This window comes from Lipomyces arxii (assembly GCF_038497795.1).
Source record: "Lipomyces arxii strain Phaff 12-163 unplaced genomic scaffold V1512scaffold_45, whole genome shotgun sequence".
Lineage (NCBI taxonomy): Eukaryota > Fungi > Ascomycota > Lipomycetes > Lipomycetales > Lipomycetaceae > Lipomyces > Lipomyces arxii.
In genome coordinates this window covers 1-14,742 of record NW_027117744.1, presented here as the reverse complement: position 1 = coordinate 14,742, position 14,742 = coordinate 1, and the positions used below count along the sequence as shown (strand labels likewise).

At 41.6% G+C, this 14,742-nt stretch overlaps 10 protein-coding genes across 10 annotated transcripts; 5 read left to right on the top strand and 5 right to left on the bottom strand.

Moving 5' to 3' along the window:
- The first annotated feature begins 563 nt into the window (after positions 1-563).
- On the top strand, positions 564-1,489 carry V1512DRAFT_268718 (ubiquitin-like autophagy protein Apg12-domain-containing protein). Its single transcript, XM_066917531.1, has 2 exons — positions 564-1,046; positions 1,095-1,489. Exons 1-2 carry the CDS (start codon positions 657-659, stop codon positions 1,152-1,154), a joined length of 450 nt encoding a protein of 149 aa, XP_066769002.1. The 5' UTR covers positions 564-656; the 3' UTR covers positions 1,155-1,489.
- V1512DRAFT_231200 (thioredoxin-like protein) lies at positions 940-2,158 on the bottom strand. The gene is made up of 3 exons (XM_066913974.1): positions 1,959-2,158; positions 1,606-1,910; positions 940-1,557 (listed from the first exon to the last, which is right to left on the bottom strand). The coding sequence occupies exons 1-3, from the start codon at positions 2,140-2,142 to the stop codon at positions 1,228-1,230; spliced, it is 819 nt and encodes a 272-aa protein (XP_066769001.1). The 5' UTR covers positions 2,143-2,158; the 3' UTR covers positions 940-1,227.
- A 223-nt stretch (positions 2,159-2,381) lies between these two features.
- V1512DRAFT_213660 (Vta1 like-domain-containing protein) lies at positions 2,382-3,420 on the top strand (the record flags this gene model as incomplete). Its single annotated transcript, XM_066913606.1, has 4 exons — positions 2,382-2,481; positions 2,527-2,627; positions 2,680-2,807; positions 2,853-3,420. The coding sequence occupies 4 exons, from the start codon at positions 2,382-2,384 to the stop codon at positions 3,418-3,420; spliced, it is 897 nt and encodes a 298-aa protein (XP_066769000.1).
- Positions 3,421-3,440: 20 nt separating this feature from the next.
- On the bottom strand, positions 3,441-5,755 carry V1512DRAFT_268710 (uncharacterized protein). The gene is made up of 2 exons (XM_066917530.1): positions 4,827-5,755; positions 3,441-4,779 (listed from the first exon to the last, which is right to left on the bottom strand). Exons 1-2 carry the CDS (start codon positions 5,508-5,510, stop codon positions 3,589-3,591), a joined length of 1,875 nt encoding a protein of 624 aa, XP_066768999.1. The 5' UTR covers positions 5,511-5,755; the 3' UTR covers positions 3,441-3,588.
- Positions 5,738-7,950, bottom strand: V1512DRAFT_268708 (FAD dependent oxidoreductase). The gene is made up of 3 exons (XM_066917529.1): positions 7,552-7,950; positions 7,186-7,493; positions 5,738-7,141 (listed from the first exon to the last, which is right to left on the bottom strand). Exons 1-3 carry the CDS (start codon positions 7,772-7,774, stop codon positions 6,011-6,013), a joined length of 1,662 nt encoding a protein of 553 aa, XP_066768998.1. The 5' UTR covers positions 7,775-7,950; the 3' UTR covers positions 5,738-6,010.
- Positions 7,951-8,003: 53 nt separating this feature from the next.
- On the top strand, positions 8,004-10,087 carry V1512DRAFT_268705 (P-loop containing nucleoside triphosphate hydrolase protein). The gene is made up of 3 exons (XM_066917528.1): positions 8,004-8,314; positions 8,361-8,518; positions 8,565-10,087. Exons 1-3 carry the CDS (start codon positions 8,042-8,044, stop codon positions 9,907-9,909), a joined length of 1,776 nt encoding a protein of 591 aa, XP_066768997.1. The 5' UTR covers positions 8,004-8,041; the 3' UTR covers positions 9,910-10,087.
- V1512DRAFT_244528 (yeats family-domain-containing protein) lies at positions 9,907-10,900 on the bottom strand. Its single transcript, XM_066914334.1, has 3 exons — positions 10,787-10,900; positions 10,537-10,732; positions 9,907-10,484 (listed from the first exon to the last, which is right to left on the bottom strand). Exons 1-3 carry the CDS (start codon positions 10,826-10,828, stop codon positions 10,066-10,068), a joined length of 657 nt encoding a protein of 218 aa, XP_066768996.1. The 5' UTR covers positions 10,829-10,900; the 3' UTR covers positions 9,907-10,065.
- A 77-nt stretch (positions 10,901-10,977) lies between these two features.
- Positions 10,978-11,991, top strand: V1512DRAFT_268702 (cytidine deaminase-like protein). Its single transcript, XM_066917527.1, has 8 exons — positions 10,978-11,064; positions 11,127-11,180; positions 11,234-11,260; positions 11,307-11,371; positions 11,416-11,496; positions 11,547-11,625; positions 11,677-11,786; positions 11,833-11,991. Exons 2-8 carry the CDS (start codon positions 11,132-11,134, stop codon positions 11,878-11,880), a joined length of 459 nt encoding a protein of 152 aa, XP_066768995.1. The 5' UTR covers positions 10,978-11,064; positions 11,127-11,131; the 3' UTR covers positions 11,881-11,991.
- Positions 11,992-12,003: 12 nt separating this feature from the next.
- V1512DRAFT_250248 (Rab5-interacting protein-domain-containing protein) lies at positions 12,004-12,385 on the bottom strand (the record flags this gene model as incomplete). Its single annotated transcript, XM_066914654.1, has 2 exons — positions 12,004-12,264; positions 12,317-12,385. The coding sequence occupies 2 exons, from the start codon at positions 12,383-12,385 to the stop codon at positions 12,004-12,006; spliced, it is 330 nt and encodes a 109-aa protein (XP_066768994.1).
- A 196-nt stretch (positions 12,386-12,581) lies between these two features.
- Positions 12,582-13,564, top strand: V1512DRAFT_255554 (uncharacterized protein; the record flags this gene model as incomplete). The annotated part of the gene is made up of 3 exons (XM_066914812.1): positions 12,582-12,708; positions 12,751-13,008; positions 13,059-13,564. The coding sequence occupies 3 exons, from the start codon at positions 12,582-12,584 to the stop codon at positions 13,562-13,564; spliced, it is 891 nt and encodes a 296-aa protein (XP_066768993.1).
- Positions 13,565-14,742: the final 1,178 nt, after the last annotated feature.

Here is a 14,742-nt window from a genome sequence, read left to right as displayed (position 1 = left end):
CCTTAGCTCAAGGTGCGTAATTGGTGGACTTGCTAACTGGTTTGATGACTAAAACACACAGTGTCGTAGGCTCAACATTGTCATGTATGATTCTGCTGTGGTGATGAATATACACATATATACAGAAATAACAGTCTCTCTTGTAGCTAACAAGTCTTCCTTAATTGTAACCCCCTTACTAGACATCGGCTGTGATCAATTAACTATATACAAAATTACCTTCAGTATTCATTCTTGTCTTTTGTTCACCTTTATCTCTCATAACACAGAAAGTGTTGGCCCTCCACACCGTGCAAAAGCGCGACGGAAAGGTCGCTTTTTGTGTCAAATAAGACTTTTAAAAACTTTACCCTTAAGTGTTATTGATTAATTATCGAGAATGTATTCAAGTCTTTAAAACTGCTCGGAATCAAAAGTAAAGCGGAGTTTTTAAAGGTTTGATGAGTATAGCCTTTCGATCAGCATTAGGGTTAGTGAGGGTTTGCCGTTTAAAGTATTGCGGGTTAGGGTCACGATTACGATTGCAGTGATTTGACTAGCAGTACCTTTTACAACTGCGTTTTCGTCTTCATAGCCATACGACTAAATAATATGGGAAGTCCTGGGACGAAAGTTGCCTAAAAGTAATAAATATTTACATGCCAAAATAACATACAATGTCAAGCAACTCGTTCAGACCTCAGGCGGTGCGCGCTTCCCCTGAGCAAGATCAAACCGAGGAAGCTATTCCAGAAGAGCCAGTTCAGGAAGAGAAAGTCACATTGGCAGCTTCTGTTGTTCTCCAAACATTACCAGGAGATGCGACACGCGCACTAGAGCATTATATGGTCTCAGCACCATATAAAGTCGGAATCAAGTTCAGGGCGATTGGGTCAGCGCCGATGCTTGCTCAGCCGACCGCGCGAATCAGCGCTTCGCAGCCATTTGCGGTCGTGGTGAGATTTTTGCGAAAACAGTTGAAATGTAAAGATCCGGATCCTTTGTTTGTTTACGTCAACTCGTCGTTTGCCCCGGCATTAGATCAAGAAGTTGGACATTTATATGAAGTACGTTCGCATTGGGGAAGTAGTTGCATTGTTGGCTGACAACAGTAGTGCTTTCAAATTGACGGACATCTACATATAAGCTATTGTAACACTGCGGCGTTTGGATAGATCCAAGGTCCAATATGTTGTGCGTTACCTCATCGTACATTGTTCTACTAAAAATACACACTTGCCTCTATGCTTATAGTTCTTCATGAATAAGCTTGCTAGCATGCATAGGCACTTTCCCTGCATCTGGACCTTCGACTGGCATCGCAAATCTACCCACAAATTCATACAGCGCTTCTTTCTTCTGTGAACCGCCGTACTGCTCCTTTATCCATTCGCCATTATCGAAGTGAAACACAATCAACGTAGGATATTTTGAAACTTTGTATTTTTCAACCGCTACTTTTTCCGAGTTTTTGATGATCCCAAAGTTTGCTGTGCTAGCAAAATCAATAGCTAGAGTTTTGTACATTGGAGGAGTGGCGGCTTTATTGGTGAATAGTAACACATAAGGAAGATCGGTCTATAAACGTCAAAATGTAATCATTCAAATCATAGCTGTAGTCTATACCTCTTGGAACCATGAGTCCAAATCTATAGCCCTTAAGCGTTTGACCCTGTTTGCTATCCGTCCCAACACGGTGTCCACAATAGACTTTGCCTTTCGCTCGCCTTGATAGTTCTCCATCATTGGCTTTCCTGGTGTTTTCGGATTTGGCCTGAAGATCTTTAAAGTAGGGTATCCCTTCACTTGGTATTTAGAGCATAAAGGCTCATTAGCCTTGTCGTCGCATCGAACCGCTGCAACTTTGGCAATACCGTTCAGATTTTGAGCGGCCTTAACATATTGAGGTCGAAGATTCTTGCAATGACCACCTTTTTTGTCAGTAGATGCTTTCATGTCCATGAACCACTAGATCATACACCACTCCGCGTAGAACTCCACGATAGTTGTATAATTCGTCTGCGCAACCTCTTTATTGAACGTCTTTGGTGTCAAATTGATCACCTCAGTGCCCTTGTCATAAAACCCTGCATATGACGGCAAGACTAAAAGCAAAATCTGCACAAGAAATAGCAAGCTCTTTATTGCCATCTTGCCTGACATAATTGACAATTCCAAGCTCAGGTCCAGGGCCAAAATTAGAATTTACAGGGATAAAATCAAGGTTTAGACACGTAACGTATTTTTAGTACAAAACCCATTTCTTTTCTTCCGTGACGATAGACAAGATTGTTGCCAAAGCACAATTGAAATATTATCTTATCTTTGTACGGATCATTGGTAATCTGTGCTGCCTGGAAGACCATATTTAACCTGTTACTGATTGTTTTACTACTTCGATTATGAGTCTACCGAATCCACCACCGTCTTTGAAGTTCATTCAGAGCTTTATCGTCCGCGCTCGAGAGATGGAGAAGAACGATCCGGTGATTTCGTATTATTGTATGATCATGAGGACTATATATCGAAGTTGTTAAAACGTTCTAGGCAAATACTATGCAATTGAAGAAGCATTGGCGTCCAAAGTGCACCAAACAGACGCCGCTGCCGCAGAATACGTGACTGAATTATTGGACATTATTGAAAAGGTTTGGTTGAATTGAGCCTGACAATTCAAACGGCACTGACAGTTTTTTACAGGAGAAAGATCGACTTAAAAACCAGGACACCGTTAACGATGAAGTTGTTGCGCAGGCTTACGTCGAGAAGTTTGCTACACGAATCTTTGCCCATGCAGATAAGGACATAATCAACAAGACTGCCTCAAAGTCAGCACGGCATATGTTTGTTTCAAACTTTAGCTAACTGACTAGACTTACGGCAATGAACTTTCTCGCTGCCGCAACTTTCCTTGAGATCCTGAAATTATTTGGAGAGCCGGACAAGGAACTCTTGGGCCAGATCAAATACTGCAAATTCCATGCCACACGGATATTACGAACTATAGCGGCTGGCCAAGACCCAAACGACTATGAAGAGTTAGCGGTTGAAGCCGCTGAACCAGCTACAGATCTCAATTTACCGACCCAGAATTTGTCTCTTAACGGCACCCCTTCATCACCGCCTGCTCCATCTTCTCCTCCACCTTCGTTCACATCTGCTCCGTCACTAGCGCTACAGCATACACCATCGGCACCACTCGCATCATTCTCTCCGCCACTCGCAGCTGACAGCCCTTCATCACGATCAGCTCCGCTGGCAGTCAACCACGAACAGCATCGCCAGGTTTCAAAGATTGAAGTGCAGCAAATAGTAGACGACGCTGAGAGAATATCAACGGTGAAGAAGCATGCTCGGTTTGCAATATCCGCATTAGACTACGATGATACCGATACCGCAATCAAAGAACTTAAGACGGCTTTAGCACTGCTAGGCGTATGAAAAGTTATAAAAATAATGTAGTAGTATCAAATGCACATCAACTGATCACCTTGGTTAAAAACAATGTTACTCAACATAGTCAAACAGTCACTCAAAGTCATTTGAAACACAATCTCAGCAAATAAGCACAGTGAACAAAACGCCATTAAACGCCAAATAAAAAACATATTAATACAGACTATTAAATCTGAACTTTGGAGGCCGAATCTCATTCTCACAATACAGGGCCTGAAGATCAGGAAGTTTTGTCCAGTCAACATTCAGTTGGTTTAGCGCATTATGAGGATCATGTATCATTAAATTATCGCTTAATCCCATGCCACTAACTGATTTTGCATCGTACTCTGAGCCCATTGCATCACTTTGAAACGAGAAAAATTCTGAAATATCTGTATCTTTGCAGCAATCTGGACCATTGGTGATATTTTCAGGAATCATCGACTCTCCGACTCCACCACAAGAACTTGTGTCGTCGGCTAAATAAGTTGTGTCTCGGTCGCGCAAATTGTTTGCGTCGCTGTACGAAACTGTATTATACTCCTCGAATGAAAACGGCAATTTAAACGGACCACTTAAATCGTCTCTACCGTCATACTCAGGAAAAGGAATGGAAGCGCAGTCAAGCCTGATCCGTCTTTGCTGATCTCCATCTATGCTGTGAAACTCTAGAAGACTTTCTTTCTCACTATATGCATCGTCGTTGTGCATGGATATATATTTATTGGAATATTCATTTGTGTTGTTGCTCATTACAATATCATCCGTCGGCCAGTATGTTGATGTGTTTGTACTGTTTGTGTTGTCCTGATTGACTCCGCTAATAGTAGGACCATCACCTACCACTTGTCCAGAACTTATTGCATCCGCTAAATCTTGAACTTCTCTTGCAAGTTTGGTGCACGATGCAATCAGATCAGTGGTTTCTGCTAACGAAGAAACCGAAGCTGTGCTGTTCGAGCCAAGATCTGTACAATTATTACCAACATTATAAATTATGTTGGGTTCGTGCTCATTTAATAATTGAAGTACGCTAGTAATCGGCGCTCGGGCTGGCTGTGGAGCAATAACATCTTCTGTCTTGTCGTTTGGCTTGATTGGATACCTCTCATCGCATGTTGGCAAAACAGCTTCAGCGCCATCTTGCCGGTCGCTGTGCTGCGACTGTAGGCTAGGTAAATGCTGTGTAAGGTTGTCAATATTAGAAAATGTTAAATCAGGCACTTCAAGTAAAAAGTTAGTCTCCAAATGGTTCTGATCGTTATTTGCCCTCATATGCAAATCTATACTACCTCCGGCACTTTTCCTCTCAGAGCTCTGTTTGAAATGACTAAATATTCCTGATTTTGTTTTGCTTGGTAACTAAAATCCGTCAGCTTGATTCAAACAATTAAGATCCTCGATCTCACTGTCAAGCGAGCCGATGAAGACCCGTCCAACTTTGTTAGCATATCAACCAAGGATTTTGTCTTAGTCTTTTTTCTCTTCTTTGTTGAAGCAGGCCTATTGTTTTCACAGTCTTTATGCGATACAGATTTGCAATCAGGCTTTGACGCGCTGCGCTTGTTTGCTGCACGATCTTGTCTCATTGGGTATCTCTGTGGTTTTTCAAACGGCTTGACATACTCTTTTCTTCTTTGAAATCGCTTTGTCTCCTCCAAATCATCCAACTCATTAGATTGGAGCATTGTCGCATCATTATGCACCTGCTGATTGTGCGTGTCATAAGGAGTATTAGCAGGATCATGATCTGAGTAGTGGCTTGATGGCCACTCGACATTCTCTAGGTCCTCAAGCAGACTCCGCTCTTTTGTTTGCCCGATCTCCAATAGCGAGCTATCGGCTTCACCAACTTCAACATAAGAGTCTTTAGATTTACCGTTGCTTCTCAAAATCCGGTCTGGCGTAAACTTCGCAGTATTCTCTTTGCCGTCAATAGTTCTCAATGATACGGTCATACTCTCTCTCTCATGCTTAACCGACAATCCACTATAATCGCCTGCTTTATTCTGACTGTTAACGGATTTCTCGATTAGCTTGGTGTGCAATCGGATGTTTGAGTCCAAGTTCAAGCTTGGTAGACCTGCTGGCATATATTGCACGAAAGCAAAATAAAAATATGAAAATCAGTAGTGAGAAAGCAACCAGAATGTATCTTCGAGTAGGATTGAGTGGCAAGTACGGTGGTTGATAAGTATAAAGGGAGAATGAGAAACAGCAAGTAAATCGAAATTGTGGGGTCAGACCGAATGTAAACAGCAAACGCTAGGACTTACGCGTAATGTTGTCACGGCAACAGCCGGGTAAACAACACTAAATCTTTTCATTATTGTACAGCATTATATTGTGTTGGCAACGACAGCAAGCTCCTCGCGAAACGTTGTCTATAATTCAAAGCACTAAAAAATTCAAACCCATAAACTGATTTTAAAACTTCTCTGAAAAATGCAATCAAACAATGGAAAGTAAGTAATGCAGCAAACAATTTCGATACACTTTGAACGAAAGCCCAATAATAATAAACACCATCGCCATCAACCATCCTAGTTGGCTGACCACTATCTACAAACTTCACACCCGGCAATCCAACTCCTTATTCTCTCAGCTTTTTCTCCTTCGCGTGACTCAAACTAATCATTGTAGCCAGTCTCTCCTCTGTGATCTTAAACGACTCAGGCAATATAACATCCGCAACGTCTGTCTGTCCTGAAAAATCACATTCTGATACTGAACCTGCTAGAGAGTGGTATTGGCAATCAAACTGATATTCCTCATCTTCCTGCAGTATCATATTTACCAATGCCTTAGCAGCCAAGAAAATTCGAGCCATACCGTGTCCTGTAAAACCGGCTATACAATATTCTTGACTTTCCTCCAAAAAAAAAGACGGAACCTTCCCTACCAGAGAAAAATCGTCAACCGAAAAGCCCATAATACCTGTCCATTGTTTAACAATTTTGTACTCTGATGAGTAATGAGTGTTATGCGCGCTCTCGCCAAACACTGTTCGTGGAGGCTGTAGATAATGCGCTGAATCGTAACACAACGTTTGAGTAAAGAAAGACCGTAAAGATAAATCAACAGCTGTGTCGATCTCTGTTTCTTCAGTTGTAGTACTAAAGAAGGACTCCACTCCTTGCTCCTGGCCAAATCTTCGACATCCGCCCAATACAAAATTTCCATTTGGTCTCTGAATTAAATACTCGCCACCCCTATTAAAAGTCATATTTGTGATTTTATGGTTTGGGTCCAAACTTAGCCTGCGCCCTTCCTTAAGAGTCGATGCAATTTCAATGACATGGCCGCGAACTGGCGAAACTAGTACAGTGCTACCAGGAGTCTTTCTGGTATCCTGTACGTCAGACGAAAAAGAGAGTAAAGTGTCTAGATAGGCGTTGGTTGCGTGCACAACTTTGTTTGCAAGAATTGACCCTCGTGTCGTCGTAACCCTGTGCAAATAAGAAGACTTCTTTGGCGATATCCGAAGAGAAGCAAAATCAACATGTTCAAAATCTTCAGTTTCTGAATCGCATGTACTACACACGTCCGACGAGAAAACGCCATTATTAGTAGAGTGACGAGAAACGCTCAGGACTTTCGTGTGTGTCTGCAAGTTGAGTCCACAGAATAGACTTTGCTCCAAGAGTGATGTAACCAATTTCGAAGGGGAAATAGACGTACCAGGACTTGAAATCGCACCAACACATGCTCGTATTCCAGTGATCTATAACAAACTTAGCTCTATCTTGCAGACTACACTAATCCTACCTTTCTGGCTTCGTCCTGCATGTAGACCCGAACATCGTGAACATCCCCCCCAAAATTCCGCATCAGACCAAGCTCACTAAGGGCTGTTTTAAACTCCTCCTCGGTCAGAAACACCTGCCATGCCTCACTGTCCGTACTGATTTCGCATTCAATTCCTTCTTCTTCTGCTAACTTCCTAACAGCATCATAGTTGGCTCGTTCAAACTGATTGTGCTTCACGGCCTCCTCCGGTCCATACTTTGAAGCCAACGTACTGGCGTACGAAAATAAGTCAGGCCGCAGATGTCCACCATTTCTTCCACTTGCGCCTACAACAAGTCAGACTTTAAACCCACATCCTTTAACACAATTCAGTTGTGCTCTTACCTTGGCATATATCACCAGCTTCGAGCATTACAATATTAATGCCAGAATATGCCTTGAGCGCGTGGTATGCGACACTGGCACCACTAAAACCGCTGCCAATGATAACAATGTCTGCTGTTGCTGGTAAGGTTGAAGTAGTCCGAAACGTAGAGAGCATGGATGGAGGATCCAGCCAAGTTGACATTTTTGATGCCGAAGGCATCAATCCAAAGCTAGACGGCATTATGAAGAAAGCAATAAGTTTTTAAGGTCAAATTACAATTGATTGTAGCCGTTTTCTGGCTTTCCCTGGTGTAGCAAGACCAGTCCTCGAACTCCGACCGACTTCGAGGATGCGACAACCAAAAATATATTACCCGGACTGGGCTAGTTAGCGCATTCAGGGTTGGGGTATAAAGCACACATCTTCAGTGGGTTAGGTGAAATTTCATAATTTTTCCGTTTCCTTAACCCAACGACTAAATTTTATTTGATCAGACTAAAGTTCCAAATGGCTTCAAAAAGGAAACATAGCGATACTGGAGCTGAAGGAATAGATTCTAAAGTTTTGGATACGTCTGCAACATTTGAGTCTTTTAATCTTGACGCAAGACTGCTACAAGCTATTGCCAGACAAGACTTCACTCAACCAACACTTGTTCAAGCCAAAGCTATTCCTCTTGCGTTTGAAGGAAAGGACATCCTAGCTAGAGCAAAGACTGGATCCGGAAAGACTGCAGCTTATGTTATACCATTAATTCAAACTATTCTTAGAGCAAAAGAGGTATGTAGGACTTATAACAACGAAATACGCAACTGACTTGTAGAAGATCGATACGAGTGAACAAGCAATTAGAGCTATAGTTTTTGTTCCTACTAAAGAACTTGCCGAACAATGTCTAAATGTCATCAATAAGCTTCTTGTATTTTGTGGAAAGACTGTGAAGGCTATTAACCTTGCTCAAAATTTACCAGATCAAGTTCAAAAGTATGATTTTTTTCACGCATTCACTACCTAGCTGATATAGAAACAGATCCCAATTATCGGAATGCCCAGATATAGTGATTGGAACACCAACAAGGATTGTTGCACATTTGAAGACAAATACGTTGTCTGTCAAGAATGTCACACAAATTGTTATTGACGAAGCTGATCTTATTCTCTCGTACGGATACGAAGATGATCTGAACAGAATTAAAAAGCAGCTATCAAAAACAGCGCAGATATTTCTTATGAGTGCAACTCTTACAGCAGATGTGCAAGCGCTTAAAGGTTTATTCTGTCGTAATCCGGCTATTTTGACGCTCCATGAAGAAGAAGTGTCAGGCTCAGCTGACAATGGAAAGGTGGATCAGTATATGGTATCATGTGCAGAAATCGATAAGTTTTTGTTGGCGTACGTCATTTTCAAACTTGACTTGATCAAAGGAAGAACCATCGCTTTTGTAAATGACATCGATCGATGCTACAGACTCAAACTTTTTTTGGAGCAGTTTGGAATCAGGTCATGCGTGCTTAATTCAGATTTACCAGTCAACTCTAGAATTCACGTGGTTGATCAATTCAACAAAAACATCTATCGTCTTCTTATTGCAACCGATGAGGCCGATCGTATTGCACCTGATGAAGAAGCTGATGCTGATGCCGAGGTGTCATCCAAACCAAAATCAGGGATAAACAAATCGAAGAAGGTCAAACGCAATGACAAAGAATATGGTGTGTCCAGAGGTGTTGACTTTCACAATGTGTCCTGTGTGCTTAACTTTGACTTACCTACAACTGCGAAAGCATACACTCACCGAATAGGCCGAACAGGTCGGGCTGGAAGTTCCGGCATGGCACTGTCGTTTGTTGTACCTAAGGATCAGTGGGGAAAGCACAAGACGGCAACGCTTGATACTGCAAAACGTGATGAGAAGGTTATTGCAAGAATACAAAAGGAACAGAAGAAGTACCGAGACGCCGAGATAAAGCCGTATGCTTTTGATATGGCTCAGATAGATGCGTTCAGATACCGCATGGATGATGCTTTTAGAGCGGTCACTCGAAGTGCAATTCGAGAAGCGCGTACCAAGGAACTCAAACAAGAGATTCTTGCTAGTGAAAAATTGAAGAAGCATTTTGAAGAAAGTCCAGATGAATTAGATACATTACGTCACGACAGAGAGTTACATGCTGTGAGGGTGCAGCATCATCTCAAGCACGTACCCGATTACTTGTTACCCGAGGCTGGAAGGCAAGGGCTGGTTAAGAATCTGGGATTTGTTGGCATAAAGAAAAACACACAGAATCGTATAAGGCGAGCACGTGCGATTCATAGAGCTAAAGGAAAACCAAAACGATCAGATCCTTTGAAGAGCTTCAAAGTCAAGAAGTGATTGTGGTTTAAACGTCATGCATTTAACACGCGCAGGAAAAGTTTTTGTTTTGATTTTTTGGACAGCATGGATAATCTGTTGGCGTAATATTATTTTACTTTGTATTGACCCAAATGTTGTACAGACATAGCCTTTCCTTGTTCCCATATGTACGACTCATGATAATTTTGCCTTCTCATTTTCCAATTGCTGTATCTTTTCTGTATACCGCCTTATATTCCCTTGAACTTGTGTCAAAGCCTCTGTAAGCCGGTCTAATTCTTCATTCTCCGATTGTATGCTATAAGGAACACGTGCGCTCTTCTGAGCCGGTAGTACAGCACCAGGCTTCTTAGTCAGAATATCGAACAGAGCTTCGGTCGGCTCATTAAACACAAACTCATCATACTGCAGGCTTGTCACCGAACCCCCGTCAGCTTTCTGCTGTTCTATATTTGGGCCATATGGATGTAGTTTTAGATGGTGATACATCACCACATTCTTCTCACTTGCTTCTGGTATAAAATACACACGGATCGAGATTTCAAACTCACCCCAGCCAGTCTCTGTCACTTCGAAAGGAGGCTCCTCTATAGCTATTAAATCAAAGTCAGTAGCTACCATTTACCATTAACTAGCTGTTCATACATCTCGCCGCGTTAGGATAGGTTTCGTGTAGTTTGAACACCACGCGCTTCACAAAACTCGACAAATCTTCACCGTTAACACCACGCAAAAATATAGTCCACAAATGTGTGTGATCTGGAGACACGTCTGGTCCTCGGTTCTCACCCAATGGAACAGCGACATTACCAAATATAAACGGCTGGCATATTTGAACACTCTGTTTGTTTGCGTCAGCTAAATTATAATCCGATTCCACATGAAATGAACTTACCTTAAGTCGCTTAGACAACCCGCCAGCTGATTTGTTACTCATGTCTGAACTACTCACACCTCGCACTTTTAGCCTTGATTGATCTCACGTAGTTATGTACTGCTTCACGATGTTTCTTCAGGGTAAGGGTGAGAGCTGTAAGTATAAACTTGAAATGCAATCTTCAAACCTTAATATTTAAACCTTGATTTTATAATCTTGCCCAGGCACGAACTGATTGCGCAGTTCTATCTTTCAATTAACACTTAAAGGATTATTCAAACTGCGATAAGACAAAAGTATTAAGATTTTGTACTTTCGGATGCATTCTGAACTGTTACTGACTGAATTGCTTGTATAGCAAACATGAACGACGCACTGGGAATGAAAATTGCCTATGAAGAGGCCGTCAGGAGTATGCAGCTCAAAGTATTTATACTCGTAAAAGGAGATATTTACAATGTATAGGCTACGAAGAAGGTGGAATTCCTATTGGTGCGTAGCGGAGTATTTCGGAAGTGCTAGACGTTTACGCTAATAGGCGCTGCCTTGGTATCTGCTGAAGGTGTCGTTCTCGGGCGCGGACACAACGAGAGAATTCAAAAGGCATGCACGAGATTGTGAAAGACATTTGAACTAACTAATAACAGAAAAACCCAATTCTTCATGCAGAGACGGCTGCTTTGATCAACGCTGGTCCAGTTGATGCCAAAGTCTACAAAACGGCGACGGTGAGATTTTATGCTCGATATTAAAGAGTAAGATGGCTGACATGTCACAGATATACTCCACTTTAGCTTCTTGCTTTATGTGCAGTGGTGCCTGCATTTTGTACGGAATCAACCGCGTTGTAATGGGAGGTTAGTGTGATGTTGCCAGTGGGTTCGGTCAAGCAATAACACAAATAACAGAAAACAAGACAGTTCAAGGTGGAGAAGAGCTTTTGGCTTCCAAGGGTATTGAGGTCATTAACATGGAAGACGAGCAGTGCTACGACCTTCTTCAGAAATTTATCAGCGAGGTAAGGCATCAATGGTTCAAGGAAGCAATTTTCTGATTCGTCACAGCGTCCCGGTGAGTGGCATCAAGCTCACCCTGAAGAGTTCGAGGGTTAAGTACAAAAGCAATCCCATTTTTGGATTAGATCAGAGTTTTGTAAATATATATTGAACCGCGTTAGAACTCACGTTTTGAATAGTCTTTGGTAAAAATGTACAATCATCCTGATCATATCGTATCTATGCATCAACCAACCCATAAAACAATGTCCAGGTCAAAACAAAGCTTGATAGGCCGGTAAGAGTATTGCTAGTCCAAATATCTTTGCCCTTTACGAAATATTCTGATGGGTTGCCCTTTGCTAACAGCACAAAGCACAAGAAGCTGACCACAGCTGTAAGTGCGAAGTAATATAAAAATCCAACATATGATTCTAAGCCCAAAATGCCTGCTGATACGCCAAAGATAGTGGATGTGACGCTTCTGATGTAGTATACAGTCTAGACGGTGAACGTCAGTTTAAAGTCAGTAATTTAAGTGTAGATCTCTAACCTTTGTGTTATGCTGCAAACTGTCACTCGATAGAGGTGCAATTGCTTGCCGTCGCTCGTTTTCATCCATTAATATGAGAAGATACTATCTGTAGAGGGTACTTGGTGCTTGCAAGTTTAAGCGATTTGGATGGGACTTTCTCATCAAAACCTTAAAATGCCAGTCGTCACTAACATCGTACAGCCTAACTTTGATGACACACATATGTTAATGAAGAACTGACTAAAGAATCACTGAACTGTGCTGTGTATGGAATCTGATAGATATGAGCGATATAACTAGAGTAGTTATATGGACTGCCACCGCTGCATCAGTATCAATGGCCGCTATAGCCATATCCTATCTGCATCTGAAGTCGTTGGCGGAATATTTGAATAAAGATCTTTCTGAAGGTAATCGTGGGCCTTTTTTTTAAACAGAATCTAACTTAATAGAGAGATCAATAATAGCAGACCTAGGGATATTAGCATGCAGTGAACAGTATTCTCAGCGAAATATGTATGCGTTTTATATTCTAGTGCAACGTTCCGCTGACATGCTACAAAGTGCCATAAACGCTTTACTGGATGTCGCGGTTATGTCAAAGGAATGCATGTCGTTGCTCAAGCACAATCTGTATAGTCGGAATCGGAGTAAGCGTCTAGCGAACCTGCGTACTTTGAACTTCATCATTTTGAAGTTAAATAGCAATAGTAAGTGACATTTATTTGGGTCCTCGGATTCGTGCTTATTCATTATATAGGCGAAGCCAGACCGTTAATGGGAATGGCAGAGCTGTCGAGTTCGGATCTGTATGTTGCCATTCTATTGGCACTCATGTTTACCTTACCAGGAAAGTATCGTCAGGATGAAGACAAAGTATGCCGTAAAGAAGCGATTTTTGCTCTTAACCAACTGTTTTATTTTAATCCCTATGATGCGCCGCGTTTGGCTCAAGAATCTGGGCTAATAAGATATTTCTACGCGTACGCACTGATCAGTGAGACAGACAAAAATCTGCCAGAATTGGTACTAGTTTGCGACATGAATGCAGGAGACTACGATGAGCAAATGTTTACAATCATGAGCCGTCTGTACGCGTCAGAACGATTTAAAAGGGTAATTACTGCAAACTCACGATTGACACAGGCATGGCAGTATGTTGAGAAATATCTGGAAGATAAGTTAGATGCGGCAGCTGCTTCGTCTATTGCATCCATGCTTGACGATATTGATGGGCCTGATGAAGAAGAGCATATTGATACATAACGCACGGTATTAATATTCACATTTGCTCCAGAAGCCGGTACATATCTATCGATCATAATTCTATCATGCCAACAAAAACTGAAGTGTCAAAGCCGAGTCTATTCGTGTTAGGCTCGAGATATAAGTGCTGTCAAACGGACAGGTTATGCACTTTTAAGGCAATACCGGTTGGTAGTAGTAGCAGGTACAATACCCGTATCAGTACGTCCTGTGCCAGCCACAACCATAACAGTTCAATCTTATAAGTTATAGCGAAGAAAAATACGTATTCACGGGCAAAAACAATGATCAGATTTAAACGGTAGTAAGAAACTCTGCACAACTCAACATTTGTGATTAATAACGAGGGTCATTGAGACTTGCTAAACTGACTACTTAAACACGTCTGCCCTTTAATTTGATGGCATGTGCGTCTTTGTCATATTTATTGTTTGTAAATAGCTGCGTCTTATCATGTTTGTTTGGAACTAATTGAGATTTAGATAGTTGACTGACTATCAGTGCCACTGCATCTTAACATTTTTCTGCAAAACAGAATGCTTACTGAGACTGTTCAAGCGTGGCTTATAGAACTATTACACTTAACTATCGAGAGACCCAGTGTTTGCATTAAAATGTCTTTCGGTCTTTATTGAAGACGCTGTATTCTGTGCTGTAATTTTGCTTCTGTATCGATCTGTGATCCTCAGACAGACACACATTGGACAATTTGTAGAATGATATATACGCGGCATAACACGTCAGTGGATATACCAATCATGGCTTTAAAAACTGTCGCACTTCAATAGAGATTGAGATATTGACGATTTCGATGAACGTGTGTCTAACTCACCTAACCACAATAACGGCTCATGAAAAACCCAATCTGTTAATCGTCTCTTCCATGTCAGGCAGAATATCACGTTAACGATATCGGAGCACGATTATTCGATAATTTGATAGCAGTGTATACCACCTGTTTTAGAATTAGGCGTCAACGCGTCCATTTTCAGATTTGAATTCTGTTAATCATCATGGACTTGTTCTGAATATATTTCTTCCGCTACGATTAACTGTTTACTTTATCTCATATCCCAACTATCAATTTTTTAGTTACTTTTGAATGCCGTGGATGTTTGTCGTGTTGTTTACTAACCCCTCTGGCATGTCAAAGTTCTCACGTTACACAAGGTCTAAGA

Coding starts and splice junctions, on each gene's coding strand:
- V1512DRAFT_268718 (XM_066917531.1), top strand. CDS start 657: ATGTCAAGCAACTCGTTCAGACCTCAGGCGGTGCGCGCTTCCCCTGAG. Junction 1,047..1,094: donor AAGTTGGACATTTATATGAA/GTACGTTCGCAT, acceptor TGACAACAGTAG/TGCTTTCAAATTGACGGACA.
- V1512DRAFT_231200 (XM_066913974.1), bottom strand. CDS start 2,142: ATGTCAGGCAAGATGGCAATAAAGAGCTTGCTATTTCTTGTGCAGATT. Junction 1,911..1,958: donor GGAGTTCTACGCGGAGTGGT/GTATGATCTAGT, acceptor CTGACAAAAAAG/GTGGTCATTGCAAGAATCTT. Junction 1,558..1,605: donor TGGACTCATGGTTCCAAGAG/GTATAGACTACA, acceptor TGACGTTTATAG/ACCGATCTTCCTTATGTGTT.
- V1512DRAFT_268710 (XM_066917530.1), bottom strand. CDS start 5,510: ATGCCAGCAGGTCTACCAAGCTTGAACTTGGACTCAAACATCCGATTG. Junction 4,780..4,826: donor CTTCATCGGCTCGCTTGACA/GTGAGATCGAGG, acceptor GACGGATTTTAG/TTACCAAGCAAAACAAAATC.
- V1512DRAFT_268708 (XM_066917529.1), bottom strand. CDS start 7,774: ATGCCGTCTAGCTTTGGATTGATGCCTTCGGCATCAAAAATGTCAACT. Junction 7,494..7,551: donor AGCTGGTGATATATGCCAAG/GTAAGAGCACAA, acceptor GACTTGTTGTAG/GCGCAAGTGGAAGAAATGGT. Junction 7,142..7,185: donor TGCAGGACGAAGCCAGAAAG/GTAGGATTAGTG, acceptor AGTTTGTTATAG/ATCACTGGAATACGAGCATG.
- V1512DRAFT_268705 (XM_066917528.1), top strand. CDS start 8,042: ATGGCTTCAAAAAGGAAACATAGCGATACTGGAGCTGAAGGAATAGAT. Junction 8,315..8,360: donor CTATTCTTAGAGCAAAAGAG/GTATGTAGGACT, acceptor GACTTGTAGAAG/ATCGATACGAGTGAACAAGC. Junction 8,519..8,564: donor TTACCAGATCAAGTTCAAAA/GTATGATTTTTT, acceptor ATATAGAAACAG/ATCCCAATTATCGGAATGCC.
- V1512DRAFT_244528 (XM_066914334.1), bottom strand. CDS start 10,828: ATGAGTAACAAATCAGCTGGCGGGTTGTCTAAGCGACTTAAG. Junction 10,733..10,786: donor GGTTGTCTAAGCGACTTAAG/GTAAGTTCATTT, acceptor GCAAACAAACAG/AGTGTTCAAATATGCCAGCC. Junction 10,485..10,536: donor CTATCCTAACGCGGCGAGAT/GTATGAACAGCT, acceptor TTGATTTAATAG/CTATAGAGGAGCCTCCTTTC.
- V1512DRAFT_268702 (XM_066917527.1), top strand. CDS start 11,132: ATGAACGACGCACTGGGAATGAAAATTGCCTATGAAGAGGCCGTCAGG. Junction 11,181..11,233: donor CTATGAAGAGGCCGTCAGGA/GTATGCAGCTCA, acceptor TACAATGTATAG/GCTACGAAGAAGGTGGAATT. Junction 11,626..11,676: donor CAACCGCGTTGTAATGGGAG/GTTAGTGTGATG, acceptor CACAAATAACAG/AAAACAAGACAGTTCAAGGT.